This window comes from Zootoca vivipara, chromosome 5 (assembly GCF_965207765.1).
Source record: "Zootoca vivipara chromosome 5, rZooViv2.hap1.1, whole genome shotgun sequence".
NCBI lineage: Eukaryota > Metazoa > Chordata > Lepidosauria > Squamata > Lacertidae > Zootoca > Zootoca vivipara.
In genome coordinates, this window is record NC_142588.1 from 73,528,649 (window position 1) to 73,551,059 (window position 22,411).

At 40.6% G+C, this 22,411-nt stretch overlaps 1 protein-coding gene across 5 annotated transcripts in view; it reads left to right on the top strand.

Moving 5' to 3' along the window:
* The window catches only part of RNF13 (ring finger protein 13), a 48,530-nt gene that overhangs the window by 13,092 nt on the left and 13,027 nt on the right, over positions 1-22,411 (top strand). For 4 of the 5 annotated variants that reach the window (XM_088669794.1, XM_088669793.1, XM_088669791.1 and 1 more), the window contains 7 exons: positions 1,124-1,250; positions 4,460-4,540; positions 8,476-8,601; positions 15,228-15,315; positions 17,249-17,336; positions 17,840-17,945; positions 22,161-22,254. In XM_088669794.1, coding sequence (XP_088525920.1) covers positions 1,137-1,250; positions 4,460-4,540; positions 8,476-8,601; positions 15,228-15,315; positions 17,249-17,336; positions 17,840-17,945; positions 22,161-22,254 — 697 coding nt within the window. In that variant the 5' untranslated portion in view covers positions 1,124-1,136. Of the gene's footprint in view, positions 1-1,123; positions 1,251-4,459; positions 4,541-8,475; positions 8,602-15,227; positions 15,326-17,248; positions 17,337-17,839; positions 17,946-22,160; positions 22,255-22,411 lie in introns of all 5 variants that reach the window. The other variant, XM_088669796.1, reaches the window with a different exon arrangement.

Genomic DNA, 22,411 nt, shown 5'->3' on the forward strand with positions numbered 1-22,411 from the left:
TGGCCTGCATGTGACTGCTTCTGTGTACTAGGCTAGCATCTGGAAGTTAGCACAAGCTCTAGCTGCCACAGTGTGGCTAGTTATGAGGATCACACTTTTTTTCTTCAATACATTTTGTGTTCCACAATTTGGTAAGTTCAAATCATACATGTAGGGGCATTTATATTGGCTCTCAGATTGCAGCAGGTTAACCAACTTTACTTCAATTCTGCAATGACTTGTGGTAATCAAGTACAGTATTCAGGTTTTCAGGTGTGAAGCAGATTGTAAGTGAGCATTTCAATTTCAGTATGGTTTAGTGGTGCCTTCTAATTCTATTAGTACAAGTAGATTTCAATTAATAAATCAGTGTTTGGAAGACTGAAACCATTAATGTAAATGAAAGCAGAAGGGTGGAGGAGTGTGTGTCACTTGATTGTTAGAACTTGTAAATGACTCAGATTTGTTTTAGAAGCCATTGCGCTTCGTGTGCAGAGAACAATTGTCTCACCTACCTGCCCAAAGTCTGGTACAACTCCTTAGCAACTTTTAGCAATTCTAAGTAAATAATAAAGGAGTTGAAATTCAAAATAAGTTATTCTTGCATATTAATAAAGCAAAATAGTTCAGCATAGTCCTTGGGTGACTGACTCTGCTTATGATCTTGATTCTATAAGCCATTGGACTGGTAGAACAATGTTTGGGGTGCAGCTTAGTGTCTGCTGCGCTAGCAAGCATCTTTGCATTGGGATTGGGATTAGCACTTTGCATTAACTCAGGGGACAGAACGGCACTCCTCTGCTGCTTGTCACTGCACCCATCCCCGAGTATGATATAACTCTGTGATATGAAGCCACAGAGCAGAAAGTGTATGTATTGAAGATGAGGAAAATGCAGAATGGGGTAGGATAAAGTACAACATGCTTTCTATCTGAGCATTTCATCCGAGCAAACCTGTGTGCCTGATGAACAGAACAATCTTTTGGGGTTGGGTGAGGGAGAATCTGACAGAAGAGCTGCCAAATCCTTGATTGAGTTGCACATGCTTAAGTCACTTTATGCGCAGTAGCAGCTATGTGTATTTATTGGATCAGAGTGTTAATGCCTTCTGCCAGTCTTGACTTTCTTTGTTTTTGTCTTGCAGGAATTTAATTAAAATGCTGCTGTCAATAGGAATGTTAATGTTGTCGGCCACTCAAATCTACACCATTCTCACAGTTCAGCTGTTTGCTTTCTTAAACCTATTGCCTGTGGAAGCAGATATTTTAGCCGTAAGTATTATTTAAACAATTTTTTTTTCTGCGGTTGGGATTCACCCAATGGGCCCCCATCAGCAGAAGCACTGAACAAGGACTTTTGCTTGTACAGCAGGGCTCCCCCCCCCAATGCACCCCAAAATTGGCTGAGAGAGGGGCTGGATAAGCATCACAGCAATGCATGGGGAGATGAAAGGGGGGCTTGTTCCATATGGCAAGCTGAAATACTTGTGCAGATGGAGTGTTCATCATAGTGCAGCATTAAATTACACCATGTGTGTGTAAAGCATTCCTAAAGAGACAATGAGGTTGTCAGAGGATCCAAGGGGCTCTCAACCCTTAAAATGACATAGGAATATATTTGAAAAATCTGAGCTAGCTTTTAGGTAATAAGGACGCGGGTGGTGCTGTGGTCTAAACCACTGAACCTAGGGCTTGCCAATCGGAAGGTTGGTGGTTCGAATCCTCGCCAGGGGGTGAGCTCCCATTGCTCGGTCCCAGCTCCTGCCAACCTAGCAGTTCGAAAGCACGTCAAAGTGCAAATAGATAAATAGGTACCGCTCTGGCGGGAAGGTAAACAGCGTTTTTGTGTGCTGCTCTGGTTTCATCACCAGAAGCGGCTTAGTCATGCTGGCCACATGACCCAGAAAAACTGTCTGTGGGCAAATGTTGGCTCCCTCGGCCTATAAAGCGAGATGAGCGCCGCAACCCCAGAGTTGTTCACAACTGGACTTAACTGTCAGGGGTCCTTTACCTTTTTTAAAATGGGTGGAAACTGATTTGGGATGTGGCAGAAATAGGTCACAAGCAGTGGGTGCAAAAAATGCAAATTTGTATGCATTTCCTGTTTTGTTTCACATGCTTGCTTATGAGTATGGGGTTAGGCGATTTACGCTTATTTTAAGATAGTAAAACTCTTAATCAGGCACCCCCAAACTGCGGCCCTCCAGATGTTTTGGCCTACAACTCCCATGATCCCCAGCTAATAGGACCAGTGGTCAGGGATGATGGGAATTGTAGTCCAAAACATCTGGAGGGCCGAAGTTTGGGGATGCCTGCTATTAATTAAGGGACTTCGCTACATTAGTTCATCTACTTGCAATGGTCTTCACTTAGAACTTGTAAACATGCATTATTTAGCATAGAAGATAGTAAAATGTCTCCAATGCAAAGAGGAATTGCCGTATGAATGCCTGCATGGGTGATATATTGCTTTTGATCTGCTGTTTCCATTTGATAAAGTTACTGTGTGTAGTGGCCTAGCAGTCTGTTGGGGCTGATCAGTTCTAATCAGGGGCCCAGTTTGCATCTCAATTCAATCATAGTTTATGTTAAACAATGGTTTAATGTGAATTCAAGGTTCTGATATATAAAGCCCTAAATGGTTAGCGACCTGGTTACTGGCAGAATGCCTCTCCCTATACCATCCAGCCTGGGGCACGAGAATTCCTGTGGAAGCACAGCTGGTTTAAGTAGAATCTGGGGGTCACTGACCTGTCGGAGAGCCTTCTCAGCAGTAACACCATGGTTCTGGAACATACTTCCTCTGGAGGTTACTTTGGCACCAACATTCTATATCTTCAGGCACCTCCTGAATCCGTGTGTTTTTGAACAGGCCTTTTAAAGCTGCAAGATTGGCTTGTGTAGTAAGAACTGTTGCTACTATTGGTTTTATTACCTTGTTCTGTGTGTTTGCAATTCACACTGGGCTCTTGTGATGAAGGAAGGATATAAGTTTTAATATACGGTATAAACAATATGTTGCTTGTTCACATTAAAGCATAGTTTAAAACAAACTATGGTTTAACATGATGGTGGTCGCTGCTTTTGGCCATTTCTAAGTGTTCTCTAATCTACAGTCTCCAAAACTTCCCTTTGTATGACCATTGCACTCCATTTACTTGTGGCAAGAAATTCATGAATGTGAAACGTCCATTCTTTTGTCAGTCTTGAAACTCCTACCAATCAACTTCATTGGAATGCTCTTAGTTCTTGTACTGAGAAAGAGGGGAGTGGGAATCTCTCATTGCTTTCTCCCTAACATATACACTCCAATAAAGCTTTCTTCCCTCATAGGTCATCCAGGCTTACAGGACTGGATATAACATTACTGTCATGCAAGCTTGAGCTGTAGTGTCTTGATTTATATAAAAAAAGAAATCTTCTTTGCCAGCCATAATGTGCAATTGCAGAACTTACTCCTTCCCCTCTGTTTTTCCCTTATCCCCCTTTTACTAGCTTCTTACAAAAGTGTTTTTTCTCTGATACTGTAGCTATTCTCTCCTAGAAAATTCTCCATTCTCTTCCCACATCTGCATTAAGCCTGCAGTCAACCCAGGAATCTGTATTTAATAAGAGAGTCCCTTATTTCTTTTGACCAGGAAGTCCTCCGCTTATGACAAGGATTCACTATCACAAACACACTTGGCTCTAGTTGGCTCTAGTTCAGTTTTCACAAATGGTGCATTTTCTTCCTTGCAATATGTTGAAAACATAACTTTTATTTTACTTAATTGGATTTAAAATGGCCTTTCTTTCTTTTTTTTACTATGGTCAGAAGTGTAGAAAGAGCTCAGGCAAAAGAATGCAGATAATTTTAGGGGTTTTCTGCAATCTGACGGTTGTAGACTCTGAACTGCCATAAAGAAAGCATTCTACAATGTCTAATTTAAGTTCAAAACACACTTTGCCTGTTTTGTCCATATTAAAGACATAGTCTTGATTTTGCTTTGTAACAATTTCCAGAGGCTCGTTGTGTTATTCTGTTGTAGAAAAATCAGCAAAGACTATTTAGGATTAAAAACTTTAATGTTAAAACATTTTGCAAACCACTCTTTGCTTGTTACTGTGCATTCCTTTTACAGTAAAAGTAGACTTTACAGTGAAATGTAAGGAACTGGAACAAATCCAAAGAGTTGTTCAGCATTTAACTCATTGCAAAAATGATTGAAGGTGGAAGAACCTTGGGAATTAAAATATTGCTGAGTTATGTTATAAACTGAAACTGAAGCAGGTCATTAGGTGAAGAAAGGAACTTCAGCGGCTGGTCCTGGGCACAATGTGGGGCATATGACAAGATGTTGTTGAGACAGTTGAACTGTACTTTGAGAAATGAATCATTTTGCTATTGGTATCTTATTTCTTAGTAGTATGACAATGGTTTTATATGGTCCCCTCTCCAGTTTAGTACATAATATAATCCTTCACTTTCCTTTTGTTTTTAGTTTAATTTTGAAAATGTTACACAAACATTTGATGACCTGCCAGCAAGATTTGGCTACAGACTCCCGACGGAAGGCTTGAAGGTAAGAAGCAACAGCTTGGAGCAGCAAGTAACAGAATAGGAGCAAATAAATAAAATTTAACATGGTGCTTTGTGAGTTCTTAATATGTAGCTTAGTCTCAATTAGCTCTATGGATTTTGCAACTGCAGGACAGACTTAATCCAAATTCAGCTGGAAAAGGTGGTAGGCACGACTGTGTCCCAACAGTAAGAAAAGGAAAGAAAGAACTTTCTGCCGATAGTGTTGCCTAGAGCAACAGAAGACAATGCAAATACTTTTCTTTCTAGTGTGGAGGATTTCATGAATACTTTTATAATCCCTGGTGATTAATTGACGGACAGGGTGTTGAGAAATAAAGCTTTGAGATATAAACCCTTAGTTAAACCTGCAGAAAAGCATTTATAACAACCACTGGACTTCCATGTGAAGATGTTATTAGAGAGCAGTCAAGTAAAAGACTGAGCCCAGAACATTTAAACTAATGCTTGGCTTTAGAATGATACTAATCTAGAATCTGGCTCTCTAAAATCAGAGTTGGAAGGAGTGTGGGAGGTCTGCCCTTGCTCAATGTTGGATCTGCAGTGCAGGATACAACTGCAGCATCTCTGACAGAAAATGAAAGCGATTCCACCACCTTCCAAGGCAGCCTCTTACATTGCCAAACATCTCCTACAGTTAGGAAGCTTCTACTAATGCTTAATCAAAATCTGCTTCCCTGCAGTTTTCACCCAATGATTCTAGATCTTCCCTCTGGAGCAACCACCTTTCCTCCCTTCTGTGGCAAACAGTAGGTCTTCCTTTCATCAAGGACCCAAACCTAAACCTGCCTAGAATAAGTGTCCTATTAACTTCACATGCTTTATTTCTTGTCCTGTGGTCATCCTGTGCACAGTTGCTTGACACTAACTCAGTGGGTTTGAATCCTGAGGAAATCTGCACAATATTAACCTGTTAGGAAATGTTTTTATTGCTCCTGCTTTTGCTTATAATACTCCTGATATGCAACTATTCCTCAAATTATGTTGGCCGAAGTTATCAGTTAGTTAGCTTTAAAACTGATAAAACGTAACAGCCACGTTTGATCCTGTCTAAAACAAACCTTAGCATAAATAACCATACTATATTTTAATGCATGCTTGCCGTTCTTATCTTATTTGGTTGTCCCATAACAATTGTACACTTGTTGCAATTCCCCAATATCTCTTGCAGTTTGATTGAAGGGTTTCTGCCGTAGCCACTGACTCTTTCTCAGTCAAATATAAGTGACTTCTGCATTTTGAACACTTTCTTTAGTTAGACATTCTTGGACAATGTGATATTGTCCAACAATGGGTGTGAGTCATCTTTTGTGTTTCTTTCAGTTGATTTTAAACATTTACAGCCTTAATGAATGTGTATGCTCAATGACCTCTACGAAATACAAAAACTTAGCAAATAGGTTGACAAACATTCTGACAAACAATGTTCTTGGGACAATTTGGTTTAAGAGCTGTAGTAGCCTCCCACCCAAACCCTGGCAATTCGAATTATGAAAGCACCAAGGAAAATCATACTTTAGTTTATTTCAGCTGTTGTTTAGAACTGTGGTGACACATGTTCTGGCCATATATCCTCGTGAAGCAGGTTGTTCTTGATAGACATGAGCACAATCATATGTACACCTGGAAAGGGGAGCCTGTAGTCCAGCAGCATCTGAGGGCCATAGGGTCTCCTCTGCTGATGTTGTCTTCTCCAGAATTTGTGGTACTCTTGACTTAGGGCAGAGAACAGGGGGCAGTAGGTTGCAGTATTGAACTCACTTGTACATCTCCTCAAAGACAGTATTGTTTGTTCTGAGGTCTACCTCCCCTGCCTGCAAATGTAATTGCAGCAAGCAGCAGCATCCAGTGTCTCAAGGTGCCAAATGCTATTCATTTTTTTTTCATATATCAGAGCATTTGCTTTAGTGCCAGTCTTTATTCAGATTTGCAGTTCAGGAAAGCAACACAGAAAATTCTGCTATTAATGTGGGAAACTGGGAAGCAGTGGGGAACGGTAAGATGTATTTGATATTAAATTCATTGAGAGCAGCTGAACTTCCGAATGTACAACAGACTGGACAGAACTATTCAAATTTATAGGAATTCCTTGCCCTATTATGAAATAGTCATACACCTGGAAGATATGTTCCTCCTTTTTGGAAATATGGTTGTAGGTATCCATTGTATGTTAGCCTATAGTGAATATGAAACTTGATACAAAGCACAGTAGGTAAATAAAATGGGGTTTTTAGGGTATCCTCAGAAACAGTTGCTTGCTGAAGTAGTGACACTTGGAAGTGGGTGCTCTGATGCACACGTGGAACTTCCTCACTGTTGGTGTTCATATTGGTAGAGGAGATGGCTCCATCTGCTTTGCTCTAAGTCAGGCATCCCCAAATGCGGCCCTCCAGCTGTTTTGGGATCCCTAGCTAACAGGATCAGTGGTCAAGGATGATGGGAATTGTAGTCCAAAAACAGCTGGATGGCCGAGTTTGGGGATGCCTGCTCTAGGTAAAGCTTCCACTTCATTTAAGTGACTATGGAAACAGTCATGCAAGAGATCCATGTTAGCACTAGAGTACATAAAGTTTTCTGGTCACACTGTTTCAGAACTGCTGGACAATGAAGACAATGTGCAAACATGGCTAAATGCACTCCTTGCTTTTTATTCCTAAAACCATAATGCTGTTCCTAATATACTGATTCACAATAGCTACTGTCACCAAATCACTACGGTAATAAGAGAAGATTCCTCACTCTGCACCTAAACCTGTGTTGAGGAGAGAGAGAAAGTTGTGACATGCTCTTTTTTAATTCCAGCTGCTTTGTTCTGTGTATATAGAAGATTGGTTACATTTATTTGGCGAAATAGCTCATCCTTGTTAAGTGACCTTGGGTGTTCTGAATATTTAATTTCCTGGCTTTCCTTTGTTGGGGTGGGGGTGGAGGGTGGGAATCACTTGAAAGTGATTCCTTTAAAAATCCAGCAATTATTCCAGATTTGAAAGGCTTGCTTGAACAAGGTAATAAAAATGAATGTTACCGAGTACCTGCCATGTTTTAAATGCAGATTGCAATAAAAATCCTACCATCATGCTGCCCATGAAAGTAGCTGAAAGCTTCATTAGTGGAGTTCTGCTTTTAAAACACTGAAATTGGCAGGCTTCACTCCAGTAGAGCACTTCAGCATATGCTTAACTTTAAACTTTAGCTTTCATGAGACAGTGAGCATGTTTAAAACGAAGTAAACTCTTAAGTGCTTTGTTGGATTAATGCCTAAGTGAAGTGGTACTTGAAACATATCTCTTTCATACTTGACAAGTTGTCATTACAAGTTAAACCATACTTTGACTTTTGATGATTTTTAGGTTTTGCTGAACTTAAGCCCCCCCTTACTACTTTATTTAAATTATAAACCCTTCGTTACCTGGTGTCGGAGAATGATAAACTTCTACCGTGTTTCTAATCATTGTGGCGAGAACTTTCTAAAAACAGGCATACGTGAGAGGGCCAATGTCGTGTAAGGGTTAGAGGATTGGACTGTGACCTGGGAGACCAGGGTTCAAATTTCCCTGGTTGACCTTGTGCCAGCCACTGTCCTTCAGCCTTTCCCTACCTTACAACATTCTTAGGAGGATAAAATGGAGAGAGGACAACAATTTCCTGGATACTAGTTTTCTAGTTAAAGGAATTGTCTTTAAAATAAATACAGGGGCATTGAGAAAATATGATGCTGTCAGCAGCATCTTAAAATAGTATAGTCTGTTCTACCACTGCTACATGTATCAATCTGGTCAAAATTATTTTCACTAGCTGCAGAGTTAAGAATTTTCACAACTTGCATTGGATTTCAACGTTAAGAGGCAAGTAGCTTCTACTTATGCAGCCATTTTGTGACTGAGAACTGATTGATTTGCTTTTGAAAATATCTTTCAGGGTTTTCTAATAAATTCAAAACCCGAGAATGCATGTGAGCCCATAACTCCTCCACCACCGAAGGACAACACATCTCATGAATTCATTGTATTAATCAGAAGACTTGATTGCAACTTTGATATAAAGGTAGGTAATTTCTCATATGTAAGGATTCTGAAAAGTGTTTCTGAGGATTCAGAATAATCTTTAAGTTTGTTCTTTTAAAAAGAGCTGTGCAGATCTGATGTATACATACACATTTCTTTAGGAACGTGTTACCAATTTTCACCATTTGTGGTAGTTGCTTGGGTTCTACACAAATATTCTTTTAGTCATTTTCTGCATCATTGATTAATGTTCTGAATGTCATTTAAAGTGTAACATTTTGTGCTTTACTTTGATCGGCTCCATTTTTCTTTATTTCACAAGATTTATATACCACTTGATTGTAATAAAATCTCAAAGTGACTTGGGTCAAAAAAAGATTGCATGCAGATACTTACCCTCAGCAAAATCAGTGTTATCAGTGTTGATCTTGTGGACCCCACATTTCTGTTCTGTAAAGAAGGACAGAGCTGGGGTTTTTTTATGGGGTGTGGGGGTGGGTTGACTTGTATTAGAGGGTAGGATCATATGACTTCCCTGGAAGCACATTTATGAGGGCATTCTTCATGGAGTGTAGCCTACTGTACATAGGAAAGACTTATATCTGGTTGTTCTTGTTCCACCCACCACTGGCATGTGACCCCTTGAAGTTGTTCATGAGGCAGTGTGGCCCTTGGACTGAAAGAGATCCTCCAGTCCTGATGTAGCAGGAAACAATAGTTTCCTCTTAGAATCATAGAATCCTAGAGTTGGAAGAGACCACAAGGGCCATCCAGTCCAACCCCCTGCCAAGCAGGAAACACCATCAAAGCATTCTTGACATATGCCTGTCAAGCCTCTGCTTAAAGACCTCCAAAGAAGGAGACTCCACCACACTCCCTGGTAGCAAATTCCACTGCCGAACAGCTCTTACTGTCAGGAAGTTCTTCCTAATGTTTAGGTGGAATCTTCTTTCTTGAAGTTTGAATCCATTGCTCCGTGTCCGCCTCTCTTATGTCTGTCTGATCTGGATAGGTTCTTATATAATATATATAATATTTTTGTTGAATATTGTATACCTTTCACCTCATCCGTAGTATTGGGAGTGTGGGTGGAAATACTACATTAATATTTTTTGTAGACAAAGTTGACAAAATGAACCTAATGAAAAATTGTGCACACCCAAATGGAAAAAATAAACGAGAGTACCATATTTGAGTGGAGTGCCCCTAGCAGTCCGGTTAAATGACTTACTGTTGGCATACACTGATTAAAAACCAAGTCACCTGATGTTATGCTGCCATTGTAGGGATGTTATTGTAGCCAATGAGGCGCCCTCCATATTCTGGTTTCCGAACTCCCCTCAGCTCCAGGCAGCATGGCTAATGGTAAGGGATGATAGGGATTAGAATTCAGAAACACCTGAAGAGCACCCCATTGTGTGGCAGTATACAACACTGTTTACGATAAAAGATAAAATGTAACATTATCTACAGTATCAGTGAGCTATGCTAGTGTATTGCAAACAATATTTCAACACAACTTTTTTTTTTAAGATTCCACTTTAAGATACATGGAATGAAACTTTGTTGCTTAGTTCACAATTGAATGCAGTTTAAGGCAGTATACCTCTGAACACCAGTTGCTGGGGAGCACTCATGCTTAGAGTGCTCTTGCACTCTGGTCCTGCTTGTGTGCTTCCCATAGGCATCTGGTTGGCCACGGTGAGAACCAGATGCTGAGAGTGGGCGGACCTTTCGTCCGATACAGCAGAGCTCTTCTCATATTCTTAGACAGGCATCCCCAAACTTTGGCCCTCCAGATGTTTTGGACTGCAATTCCCATCTTCCCCAACCACTGGTCCTGTTAGCTAGGGATCATGGGAGTTGTAGGCCAAAACATCTAGAGGGCTGCAGTTTGGGGGTGCCTGTTCTTTTTATCATCTGCCCATCCCTGTAGTTGCAAGATGGAAAACTAAAGCATTTTAGTATTCTAGAAATAATCTAAACTGAAATAAACACTTTGTATTTGGTACTACACTGGTGGCTATAATTCCAACAGATGAAATGTATTAGGAGAAGGCTGATCCTAATTTACAAAAAATTACTTTAATGACAGCAGATAAATGTCTTGCAGAAAAGTAACTTTTCTTTCTTTCTTTTAGTTTTGTGTAGTATTATCCTTTCCCTTCTGGGGCTGAATGCCATTAACACTATGGCATGCTATTCATTATTCAATAGGTTTCTGATTCCCATACTCCTTTTGTTTTTGTTATAAGAGCAAACCACTTTGAAGCTGGAACAATCTTGGAATAAATTTTCACAAGTAGATGAAGGAATGGCATGCATTTTTACAGCAGGAGCTTTGACAGCCTTAGGGTTGCTTTTGTTAGATAGAACGGAATACTATAATGTTGAATTGCTAATGTCACCTCTGAAAGTGAGAGCAGGAAAGCAAAACAGCATTGTCAAATCAAATCCTGAAATGTTGCGCTTGAGCAGGAGTGGCTAACCACTGCCTTTTAATTTTCAGTGCTTAAAATCCTAGGTAAATTACCTAGATGTTCTGGGATTATAGTACTACTACATACACCATAGCACACAAAGCTTTATGTGATCCTCCAAGTTGTGCATGCACATCTCCCTAAAACAGAACCAATGTGTATAAATAAACTTAGTTGCAAAAAAGCCCATATAGACTCACTGCACATTTTCCCCTCTTCTATTATCATTGTCTGTACTGTTCCAGTTACTTGGGCAAGAAAACTTGTTAATTGATTTTGAAAGTACTTAGTAAGTAGCGGCTACGTTAGAACGAGCCTTGCACACGCACACAGTTGATTTGTTCTTCCGTTCTCATGAGCCAGGAAGTGTTAGTTAACAATAGTTTCCTGCTGCACCAAAACTGGTTATTGATGGTTAATGGCTTCTAAACTATCCAGAATATTAAGCCATGCTTTAAAGTTGGCTTCATATTCTAGCTTTTTTGGAAACCATTCCCCATTGATGCCTAGTTCAGACTTAATGGGAAGCTGTAGTTAATAGAGATGTCCCAATGTGCCAGCTCTTTCTCACCAAGCTATGTGAGGCATGTTCATATTTATTTATTTCATTAAATTTATATACCACTTGATTGTAGAAAAAGCATCAAAGTGGTTTACAACAATAAAATGACCACTACAAAATTTAAAACCATAATTTAAAGCATACAGAAAGTTAAAACCACAATAGAATAGACTATAACAAATCAAAACTCATACAAACTTTCTAAACATATGCATAGACACATCTACATAAGAATGACTTTAGCAGGCACCGAAAATAATACAGTGAAGGTCTATAGGCAGGGAATTCCAAAGTGTCAGTGCTGCCACTAAATGATTGAGTTTTTATAGATGCAGTGCAGGTACAATGTGGCACCTGTAAAAGTGCCAGTTCTGCCAATATCTCAGCTTTACTATGCTAAGTATGAATGCTTGCCCAAATGGGGCCAGTGAGTTGCATCCAACGGTTGCCATCATTCAATGAAAGGAGCCTGTCTTGGAATGGAGGGTTGATCTAATCCTGTGTGTTTTGTATAGCTGTGGTAAAATATTCTGTGTTGTACAAAATGAATAATATATTCCTGTAATAGTTTACCCTACAATTAGCTCAACTTAAAATCTTCTGTGGTATGCCAATCAGAAAAAGTATAATGCATATCTTGTGTGCTTTCTGATCCTGTGACATCAACATAGAACAGATCTCTCCTCAAAACTTCACAGCTGAATGCAGTAATGAGAACTGCCTGTAGCTCATTCATTTGATCTCTTGCTGCAGTGGAAAAGCAAGCCGTGGGAACAGTTGACACCTTTCTCTGTGCAGCATCCAGAAGTATAACCTATGCATCTCCCAAAGGATTTGGATGCCTGTAGCAACAAGAGCTGTAGGAATGTAAATGCCAGTTTCCTTTAGGGGAGATAATTGCTGTGACCTGGTGGTAAAAAGTGCAGTATGGCTAACCTACTGTAACAAACGAGGCGATGTAGGACAGATTCTACTGATGGATCCAGTTAGACAGCCCACGCCTAAAGAAATGCTATTGACTTTGCAGAGCACAGTTGCCAGGAGAGTTGGGTTATTTGTGCTTGAGAAATGCCTACTGAGCCCCAGGCAGGTTGTAAATTATCCACTAATAGAATAAGTAGCAGGCAATTGGGGATGACACAGAACTTGGGCATCCAAAGTCTGGTGTGTCTAATAACTGAAACAATAGACTGAAAACAGCTGCAATCAATACTGATTCCTGAATGGAAAACCTGGATGATTCGTTGTTTTTTTTAAAGGCAGCACATTTCCACAAAGTTGTTTTAGAGCTCTTTCAATCTATTGAGAGGAAATATTCAGAAAACAAATTTGGGAGTTAAGTTGAATAAACAATAAGTGAACTTTTGAGTTTTCGGCATATTTTGCTGGCTCCTTTTGTGTGCGTTCCTTCTTTTGTAGATCAGCAGGTTATGAATATCCATGAATATCTGCCTGGTAGATCAAATGGTTGTTTAGACAACAAAATCTAAGCAATTCAGTTTTGTGTTTATGTATTTACTTGTGAGGACTTGCAACAAAGTGTTCCAATCTTATCCCCAGCCCCTACCAAGAGTGCTTCTGTTTCTGCTGTAGCTAGATTGAAACAGGAGCCTTGGAGTGCTGTTCAGGGCTCACAAAAAACTGCTGAAAGCTTCCTTCACTGTGCTTTATGATGATAAAGGCTTCATGGTTTGGGCAGGCTGCCAGCCCTGAACCTTAATGCTTTATTTGTGGTATAGCAGAGGTGGAGAACCCCAAGGTCGGGAGCCCTTAGGGTCTCCCCAGGTTGTACTCCCCTGACCACACCCCTCACATGTTCTGCTCCTTGGCTGCCTTGAATTGGCTTTCAATAGTGAAAATATATCTTGTTTGCCTGGATGGAGAGAGGTGATGGAGTGTAGAAACCTCTGCCTTTTTGCATTGCGGGATACAAATTGCCCACTTTTGCCTCCCGTCCAGTCCACTACTGATAAGTGATACCCTCCAGAAGGTTGCCCACAAGTTAACATGGTTCTGTGGCTGGAAAAGGTTTTCCACTCCCGCTGTATGAATTAGGTTAGTGTGCTAACCTCATGACGCATCTTTCCTCTCTGGCTCAAGTGCTTACCATAATAATAAACTGTTGGGGGTGGAAACAGGGCCATACCCTTATTTTCCCTCCTCCCTCTTGCACTGGTGTTTAATGGGCACCTTCAGCATCCCATGACATAGCTGGCCTATAAACCTAGGCTCACACTAGCTTTTTCTTTTTCAAGAGCAACCACATCTCTGTACAGCATATATTTAACCTGTGTTGTCCTTGTGAGAGACGTCGCTATAACTGCTGAGTAAGAGAGGGTGGTTTATCCAGAACACATTTTCCCCTATTTTGCAGGATGTGATGGAGACACATTATGTGGCCGTGGTTCAGAATGAGAGATGGTTTCATGTGTAGAGAGATTCCTCTGCTCTCTTAGAGGCACAAGCCTCACTGAACATACCAGAATTGCCTGCCATGTTTTGATATGGAATTTGGGGTCAGCCTTGGTATCAGTTGCCACTTGCAGTATAATGCAATGGAGCTGTGAGAGCATTTTAAAACCCTGAAAGGAAAATAGAAAATTAGAATATCGTCAACTAGATTTTGAGGAGGCTTGGGGAGATTTTTAACCCATTTATCACTGTGCACATGATAGAGAAGGAAATAATCTACAGTTTGAGAGTGTGCGGTTTAGCATGAATGTGCAAGCTTCCAAGAAAGACATTACAGCTTTTTGCACTTCCCCTGGACCTGCTACACTGCTGTAGGCTAAGCCATGCTTTGTCTTAGTATGTTGCCCGAGCCAAACCATGAGCCTGGGTATGGATGACACGCTAAATTAACTGTAGCTGAGCTTGGAGCAGCAGGTGAACTGTGGGAAGAACTCAGTGGTGACCCCAGGAACCCTCACACAATTGTGCTAAGCCATAGTTTGGTTACGCTTATGTTTTAACCAGCTTATTTTATTTGGTTATGTCTGTGATTAAATTAGGGAGTTCCCCCTCCCTTCCTCCACCAGTGGAAAACTCTTAACAGAATAATCTAACGTTTTTGCATGATTATGCAGAAACAGACTGTTACTAGGATCACTGTTAGCTATTTTTAGTGCAGTAGTATAAAAGTAGGACACCAAATTCTGTTGACAGTGTAACATACCTCACGAAGTTCCTGGAAGTATTCTACAGAGTTAACAAATTGATGTATAAACTATATGCTTGGTCAACTTCAGTTGGAAATCCAGGGCACTGAATAGTGTACATTATTAACATTGTTAAACAGTGGTGCACAAAGGACAGTATACTTCCAGTGTGGTGGTGTGATTAGAATGCTGGACTGAGACCAGAATTCAAATTCCCTACTTACTCGTGAAACTCACTGGGTGATATTGAGCCTGTTACTATCTTTCAGCCCAACTTACCTATTTCACAAGCTTGTAGTGATGATAAAATGGGAGAAGGGAATATGGAGCAATTTGAATGCATGAATGAAAGGGGACTTGCTAATATATTTAATATTTGCTAATGTTCTTATGCACAAAATATTCTGAGTTATTGTCTCAGTTCTGTGCAGTTTTTTTGTTGACAGGCATTTTCTTTGGCTCACAGGTTCTGAACGCACAAAGAGCTGGCTATAAGGCAGCCATAGTTCACAATGTTGATTCCGATGACCTCATTAGCATGGGATCTCAAGACAGTAAGTACAGGTATCTTGCTTGATGACATTCTCCCACTCTTTGCAACAATCAAAAACAGAAGCTTCAGAATGCATACAGTTCAAATGAAAATTCATTTACTTCCAACTCAGCCAATTGGAAGTAACATTTTTGGGCCTGCTAATGTTTTGAGTATTGTAAGCCTGTCAGACGTTTATTCCTCCTCCTTAAGAAGGACTGGAATCCTTTTAATCTAGTATGACTAGGGGGCATAATAGACTGGGTGGTATATAAATGCCATAGATAGACAGACAGATAGATAGATAATTAATACATGCTATTTTTGTTGCAATACCATTTATAATGCTGTGCTCTCCTGAGGGCCACTTTCCCTAACTTATTTTTCTCCTTTCATGTTTTTAAAACTTTTTGTTGTTGTTCTCGGGGGGAATTAATTGACATGAATTTCTTGAAAGTACGATGGTTATAGAGTACAAACGTGTAAAGTGTGGAATCCAGCTTCTGCAGTAAGAATGCCAGTTCAGAGACAGTAACTTGTCAAAGCCAAATACCAAGCATTTTACATAGCCAAAGTGCTCCAGCAGATGCATAATAAAAATGCTGCTAAAATTTTTAGGCCTGGAATGTCAGTTCTGTTTTGCTTTAGTGAAGGTCATGAAGGACACCTACATTTCCCATAATGCTCTTTGTAACTGGGGTTCTGTCAAATACTAGAACCTCTCACACCCTGACATGCTGCTATAAATGGGGATTTAATGCTCTTTCATTATGCAGTGATCAATACTTTTGCTCTTATAAGCCCATGAGCTTGCAGAGCAGGTACATACAGCTGGTGTAAGTCAACTAGCAGTACCACTAGAGGGCATACTAGCATAGCCTGTAATGGACATACAGTAATAAAATGAGCAGATCTTAGAAACCTGGGAACCACTTGCCCACAGAACCTCCGTCTTTCCAGGATTCAGACTCATTCAGCCTACCACTGCATCCAGACACCAGTCCAGTATTGGGCAGCCATTTCCAGTTCGGATGTTACAGAGAATTAAGAGTTGAGTATCATTGGACACCTTGCTCCAAAACTTCTTACGACCACTCCCAACTGTGTTGGTATTTGGAAGTATTGAAGCAAGGGACGAACAAGATACTCTGTCTTAGATCGTAACTCTGCTTTTGGTGTACGTATAACATCATCAAATCTTGCTTTCCTAAAATGTGGCTTTGTAAGTGATTGGAAAATGGCTGCATAGGAACAAGAAAAGTAGTTGTGAGCAGCAGACTTGTATTTGCACATGACATTAGAGCTTTTTGCAAGATATGAAACCACACTATTTCACAAGTAATAGAGGTGGTGAGGGGTAGGAAACATGAGAGGCATGTTTGTTGTGCCTCCTCCCTGCTGCATCTTGGAGTCACTTTTGATCAAGGTCAGAAATCACTGTACCTACTTGCACTTGCACACCACCAGAAAGTTCTTTCTTATTGTGGCTGTCCACACAGAAGCAGTTACACCTGGATGTTCATTAACCACTGCAAGGCACAGTTGTATGTAGGCTATCACTAGGATATTCCAGACAACAGAGGGGACATGCATTCTTATGTGGTCATGTGGGCAAAGGAACATTTACATGTTACTGTGTCCATGTGAAATACTTATGAAGGAAATGGATTTTCTCTCACTCACTCACTCACTCACTCTCTCTCTCTCTCACTCTCTCTCTCTCTCTCTCTCTCTCTCACACACACACACACACACACACAGAGAGAGAGAGAGAGAGAGAGAGAGAGAGAGAGAGAGAGAGACATGAGCAATTGTTTTATTAAAGGTGCCTTTGCACAGTGATTTGCTTATATTCAATTGTCACTAGTACTATACCCATATATAGTAGTATAAAGCACTCATGAACTGTATATTGTTGCTCATCTTTTCTCCCTTTCTGTTCTGACTTTAAACAGTTGAAGTTTTAAAGAAGATTGACATTCCATCTGTCTTTATTGGTGAAACATCATCTAAGTCTCTTAAAGAATTCACCTATGAGAAAGGGTAAGGGTATGCAAAGATTTACTTTTATTTTAGTTGTGAACTGTTATTATCTAGTGATTTTTCAAACTTCATAATGGATTTTTAAATCAATAAAGTGTGATTCAGATTTAATTATTTCAATAAAATGTGGCACAACCTTTTTTTGTCGGGAAGAATGTGAATATAGGACATGGGTAGGCAAACTAAGGCCTGGGGGCCGGATCCGGCCCAATTGCCTTCCAAATCTGACCTGTGGACGATCCGTGAATCAGCATGCTTTTACATGAGTAGAATGTGTCCTTTTATTTAAAATGCATCTCTGGGTTATTTGTGGGGCATAGGTATTCGTTCTTTTTCTTTTTCAAAATATAGTCCGGCCCCCCACAAGGTCTGAGGAGCAGTGGACCAGCCCCCTGCTGAAACAGTTTGCTGACCCCTGATATAGGACATATGCAAGGGTGATTTATATTCAGCTACCTTATCATGAATTTCATAATCAATCCTCCTTTTTCCCCCTTTAACAGAGGCCATATTCTGTTAATCCCAGAGTTCAGCCTTCCTTTGGAGTACTACCTAATACCATTTCTAATTATTGTGGGAATCTGTCTCATCCTTATTGTTATTTTTATGGTAAGTATAACCACCTCTCCTGCTCCCCTTCCACAAGTGATATAAACATACTGCTGTTGTATTGCTGGAATCAGTTTAGCCTACGACTTACTTGATAGGGTGTTTCTTCTTCTTTTAAATGAAATCAGACTTTATGGTGGTGTGCACACTAAAGCTCTTAAGACATACACTAAGAAATATCTAAAAATGTATTTGAAGCTGTCAGCCAATTGAGACCCCCGATATGTATACACCAGTTCAATGAGAGATTCTGTGGGAATGGGTATTCATATGTATGCAATGGGCTGCAAATATGAAGTTCTGCATCTGTTGATATGAAAAGGGAAGCTGGTGTGGGTCGGGAGGTTCTCTGTATGCATCTGCTTTGCTGCCCACAAGAGATCAAAAGTGCATGTCCTTCTTTCCTTCTTACTGAAAGTTTACATGGTGCCTTTCTCAAAATTCAAAGCTGTCACTCCCACCACTCAGTGCTTATCACTTTGGAAGTGAAACACTGCTGCTCCAGAATAAAGTAATGATTTACTTGGGGGACTCTGTAGGTTGGAGGAAGTTCATACATAGGTAAATTAAAATGTTAAAGAATTAGAAACCCAGAACAACAAGGACATGTGAGCTTCTAGAACTTAGGGATTGTTATTGCAGTTGATCCTGTAGAGCAGAAATGGAGAACCTCCAGCACATGGGCCTGTCATGACCCATAAGTGGGTGCACTTTGGCCCACGAGGAATTTTCCCCAAACTACACCTACCTGCCCATCCCTTGACATCACTGCTGAGGGAGGACAGAAAAGAGACAAAGCAGATCTGACTGCTGAGGCAATCTCTCCATAAAGCCAGTTGGAGTTGTATACAGTGGACGCTCGGGTTGTGAACATGATCCATGCGAGAGGCATGTTCGCAACCCGCAGCGCCGCGTCTGAGCACATGCAGGTTGCATGCGCAAAGTGCAGTTCAGTGCTTCAGTGCATGCGTGAGCGCCGAAACCAGAAAATAACCCGTTCCGGTACTTCCGGGTTTGGCGCGGTGCGCAACCCGAAAACACACAACCTGAAGCGTCTGTAACCTGAGGTATGACTGTATTTTATACTACAGGTGAAATGGACACAAGCATGCTACTTTGATGCCATGCTTTATTTGCAAGTTTCATGGATGAGATGACAGCAGATGCTCCAGAGACAAAACTCTTTTACTCATTTTAGACCTAACTTTTTTTTTATAAAACTCTTTGAAGACCGAGATACCATGTTTTAGGCTATACCCAGTGATTTTTTTTCCTGCTGTTATGTTGAAGACACAGAAGCTTTAATTAGATTGATTCCTTGCAGGTTCAGTGTCTTCCTTGTATGTAATTTTGGAAAAAAGAAGGAACCTTTCACAACTCTCCTAATTGTCCTTCATCAAAAGAGAATTTCCAAAGAAGCTGCATGTGGTCCCTAAAGTGCTTGCAGCTCTTGTTAGATGTTCATGAGTTATGCCTTTATTTTAAAAACAATGTAAAGGATCCTTGCCTTTTTAGCCTTGCTGAGGTAGCTTAGAAATTAATGCCAGAATAACAGTGAAATGCTAGAAACAAATAGGTTTTTAAAATGCCTAAACAACATATCCCCAGTTAAGAGAATTATGTGAGTGCAGATGCTCACACATACCCTGTTTCTCCGAAAATAAGACGTAGCCATAAAATAAGCCGTAGCAGGATTTTTAAGCATTCAAGGGATATAAAATAAGACCTAGTAATAGGCACAGCAGCAATGCCGGCCGCGGCAGGAGGAGGGGAAAAAAATAAGACACCCCCTGAAAATAAGCCCTAGTGCGTGGGGTTTTTTTTAAAGGAAAAAGAAATATAAGACGGTGTCTTATTTTTGGAGAAGCACGGTATATGTAACCCATGCATGGCTTCTTGTTCATTTCAGTGGGGGAAACATCTGCTTGTACAAAGGAACATACTTTAGATCATCTTCTTTTTTATTTTACAATGTCATGGGTTTTTTTTTTAAAAAAAATATTTCATCTAGAAGGAAAAAAAGTAGACTCTGTACTCATTTACTCGCTTAAAATGCAGCTAGGTCATTCTTTTTTCCAATTCAGATCAAAGCAGGTTTGGGAAAAACACACTTCAAAATGCAGTATTTAATAAGAAACAACAGGATAGATTTGGATTGTGGATAACGTCATGTGTACCCCACTTCCCAAACCAGTGGTGGGAGTGTACTGGATGTAAGTGATAAGCACAATCCTCAACTTTCTGGGGATTTCTTGAAGCAGAGCTGGCCACCTGAAGTTGAATGGACAAAGATGTTTGTACTTTAGAAATAACACTTTCAGTTCTTCTATCATACATTAAAGAACAACAGCCAGAAACAATGCTGACCTCAAAGGGTAACGCCATAGAACAGTGCTGCTAGGAGACAACTGGTCAGATACAATGGAATTCAAACTCCCTATGGAAGAAGCACCACATGTTATTTAAAAACAATTGTATCCCTGGGGACGCTGCCTTTGATAAGCTTACTGTATGTGCAATTAAAGGAAGACACTGAATTGCAAACCTCTGGAGAATTTTTCTGTGGAATACACAGCTATGTACTATGTCTAGTTGCTCTAATGTAGTATCAGTCTGAATTGTAGAAAAGAGGCAAAGCAAGAGGAGGTGATACCCAAAGATGATAAACCCAGGGTTTAACTTTCATTAAGATTATGCAGGCTCCATCTCATAACTTTTTTCCATGGCCACAGCTCAGCCCAGAGCATGAGATGTAGCAGAGAAGGGCAGTTTCCCAGCCTCCTCTTTGGCATCTTTCCACAAAGGATGGGTGCACATTCTCATTTTCAGTATAAGTAGCCACTTAAACACTCAGCGCATAGCAACTCTAAGCACATGGGAGCGAGAGAGTCATTTGTAGCATCTGGCCACAGCATGGTGGGTCTATTTTCCTGCAACCATAGCTAAAGGCTATAAAGCAGGTGGGGAGATGGCTTGAATACAAACTTGCAATGAATCTGATGGAACACAGGTGAGAGCTGTTTGTTGAACCTGCTCTGTGGCAGTGATGATGGTGAAGGGTCATTATTTCTCTATTGCCATTTCATCTTCATAGTGCTGTGCAGCTGGGCTTTTTTGAGTGGCTTTAGGTCCTTTTTGGTTTTTTTTAATAAATTGCATTTCTATCCCACCATTTTATCTGGGAGCTCAAGGTGTTGTACATTGTTTCTTCCCCCCGCCCCCTTTAATCCCAACAACCCTGTAATGTAAGTTAGGCTAAGAGTGAGTGGCCCAACGTCACCCAGATAGCCTAGTGGAGATTTGAACCCTGGTCTCTCAGGTCTTCATTTGACAGTGTAACCACTACACAACACCAACATTTTGACCCAGCAGAAGATATGAAGGACTCCTCATAAGACATGCACTTCAAGGGTGGAATTGCTCACATCAGCTGCAGCCTGGAAGCCACTATTGAGACAGTTCAGTCTGTGATGTATCCAGAGAGCATCTGGTTCTGATCTATTATTTTGTTGAGGCCTGAGGATATGGGCAAAGTTCATTCTTTCCTACATGACATTGTGTAGGTAAGAGCTGACCCGCTTGATTCAAGAAATAAATGCTTTGTTTTGAGGGGGGCGGGTCAGTCCCATCTGCATTAAAGGAGGTAGGAGTGCAAACACTCCTGGAAAAAGTCATCCCTGGGCATAAAAGATAGTAACAGCTTGGCTAGTGGGTAATAACCATTCACTAGGCAAGGTGCTTGAGCAGATGGTTGCTGTACAACCCCAGAACTCTCAAATTATAGTAATTTTGTAGATCTACATCAATCAGGTTTCAAGCCTGGGTTTGGTCCAGATTGCTTTGGTCTGATGGTAGGAGGGAGACTGGGAAGCGTGACCCTGTTGGTTCTTCTAAATGCACTTGGTAGACTTCTGTAGAGCTTGTCACTTGTCCACTAGCTATACTAAAGCTGCTTTGGTCTTGCTCATTGTAGCCTTGAGCAGTGGCCACTACAACGACTTCAGAGAAGATGAAGCAATATAACCTTGTGGAGCTGTTGGTGTGGGGGATATGGATGTGTACATAGGTTTTTCATTCCCACTCTTGAGTCATGTTTTCTATGTGGCTGATTTTGTCTTTCTTCTTTTGAACGACTGTTCTCAGAATGAAAGGAGACTTGAGTTGTGTGGTGTATTACTCTTAAAGTTTCCGTCTTCTATTTCTGTCTCTTTCAAGATCACAAAATTTGTCCAGGACAGACACAGAGCAAGAAGGAATCGGCTTCAAAAAGATCAGCTTAAGAAGCTTCCGGTACATAAGTTCAAGAAAGGTAAGTGTGACTTTTTAGAATTGAATAATCTATGCCATATTAGAGCGACAGATTTTACCAAGGCTGCAATTTTATGCATATTTACCATGGACTAAGTCCCATTGAATTCAGTGGGGCTTGCTTCTGTGCAGACTGCTATAGGATTGCAATGAAGAAC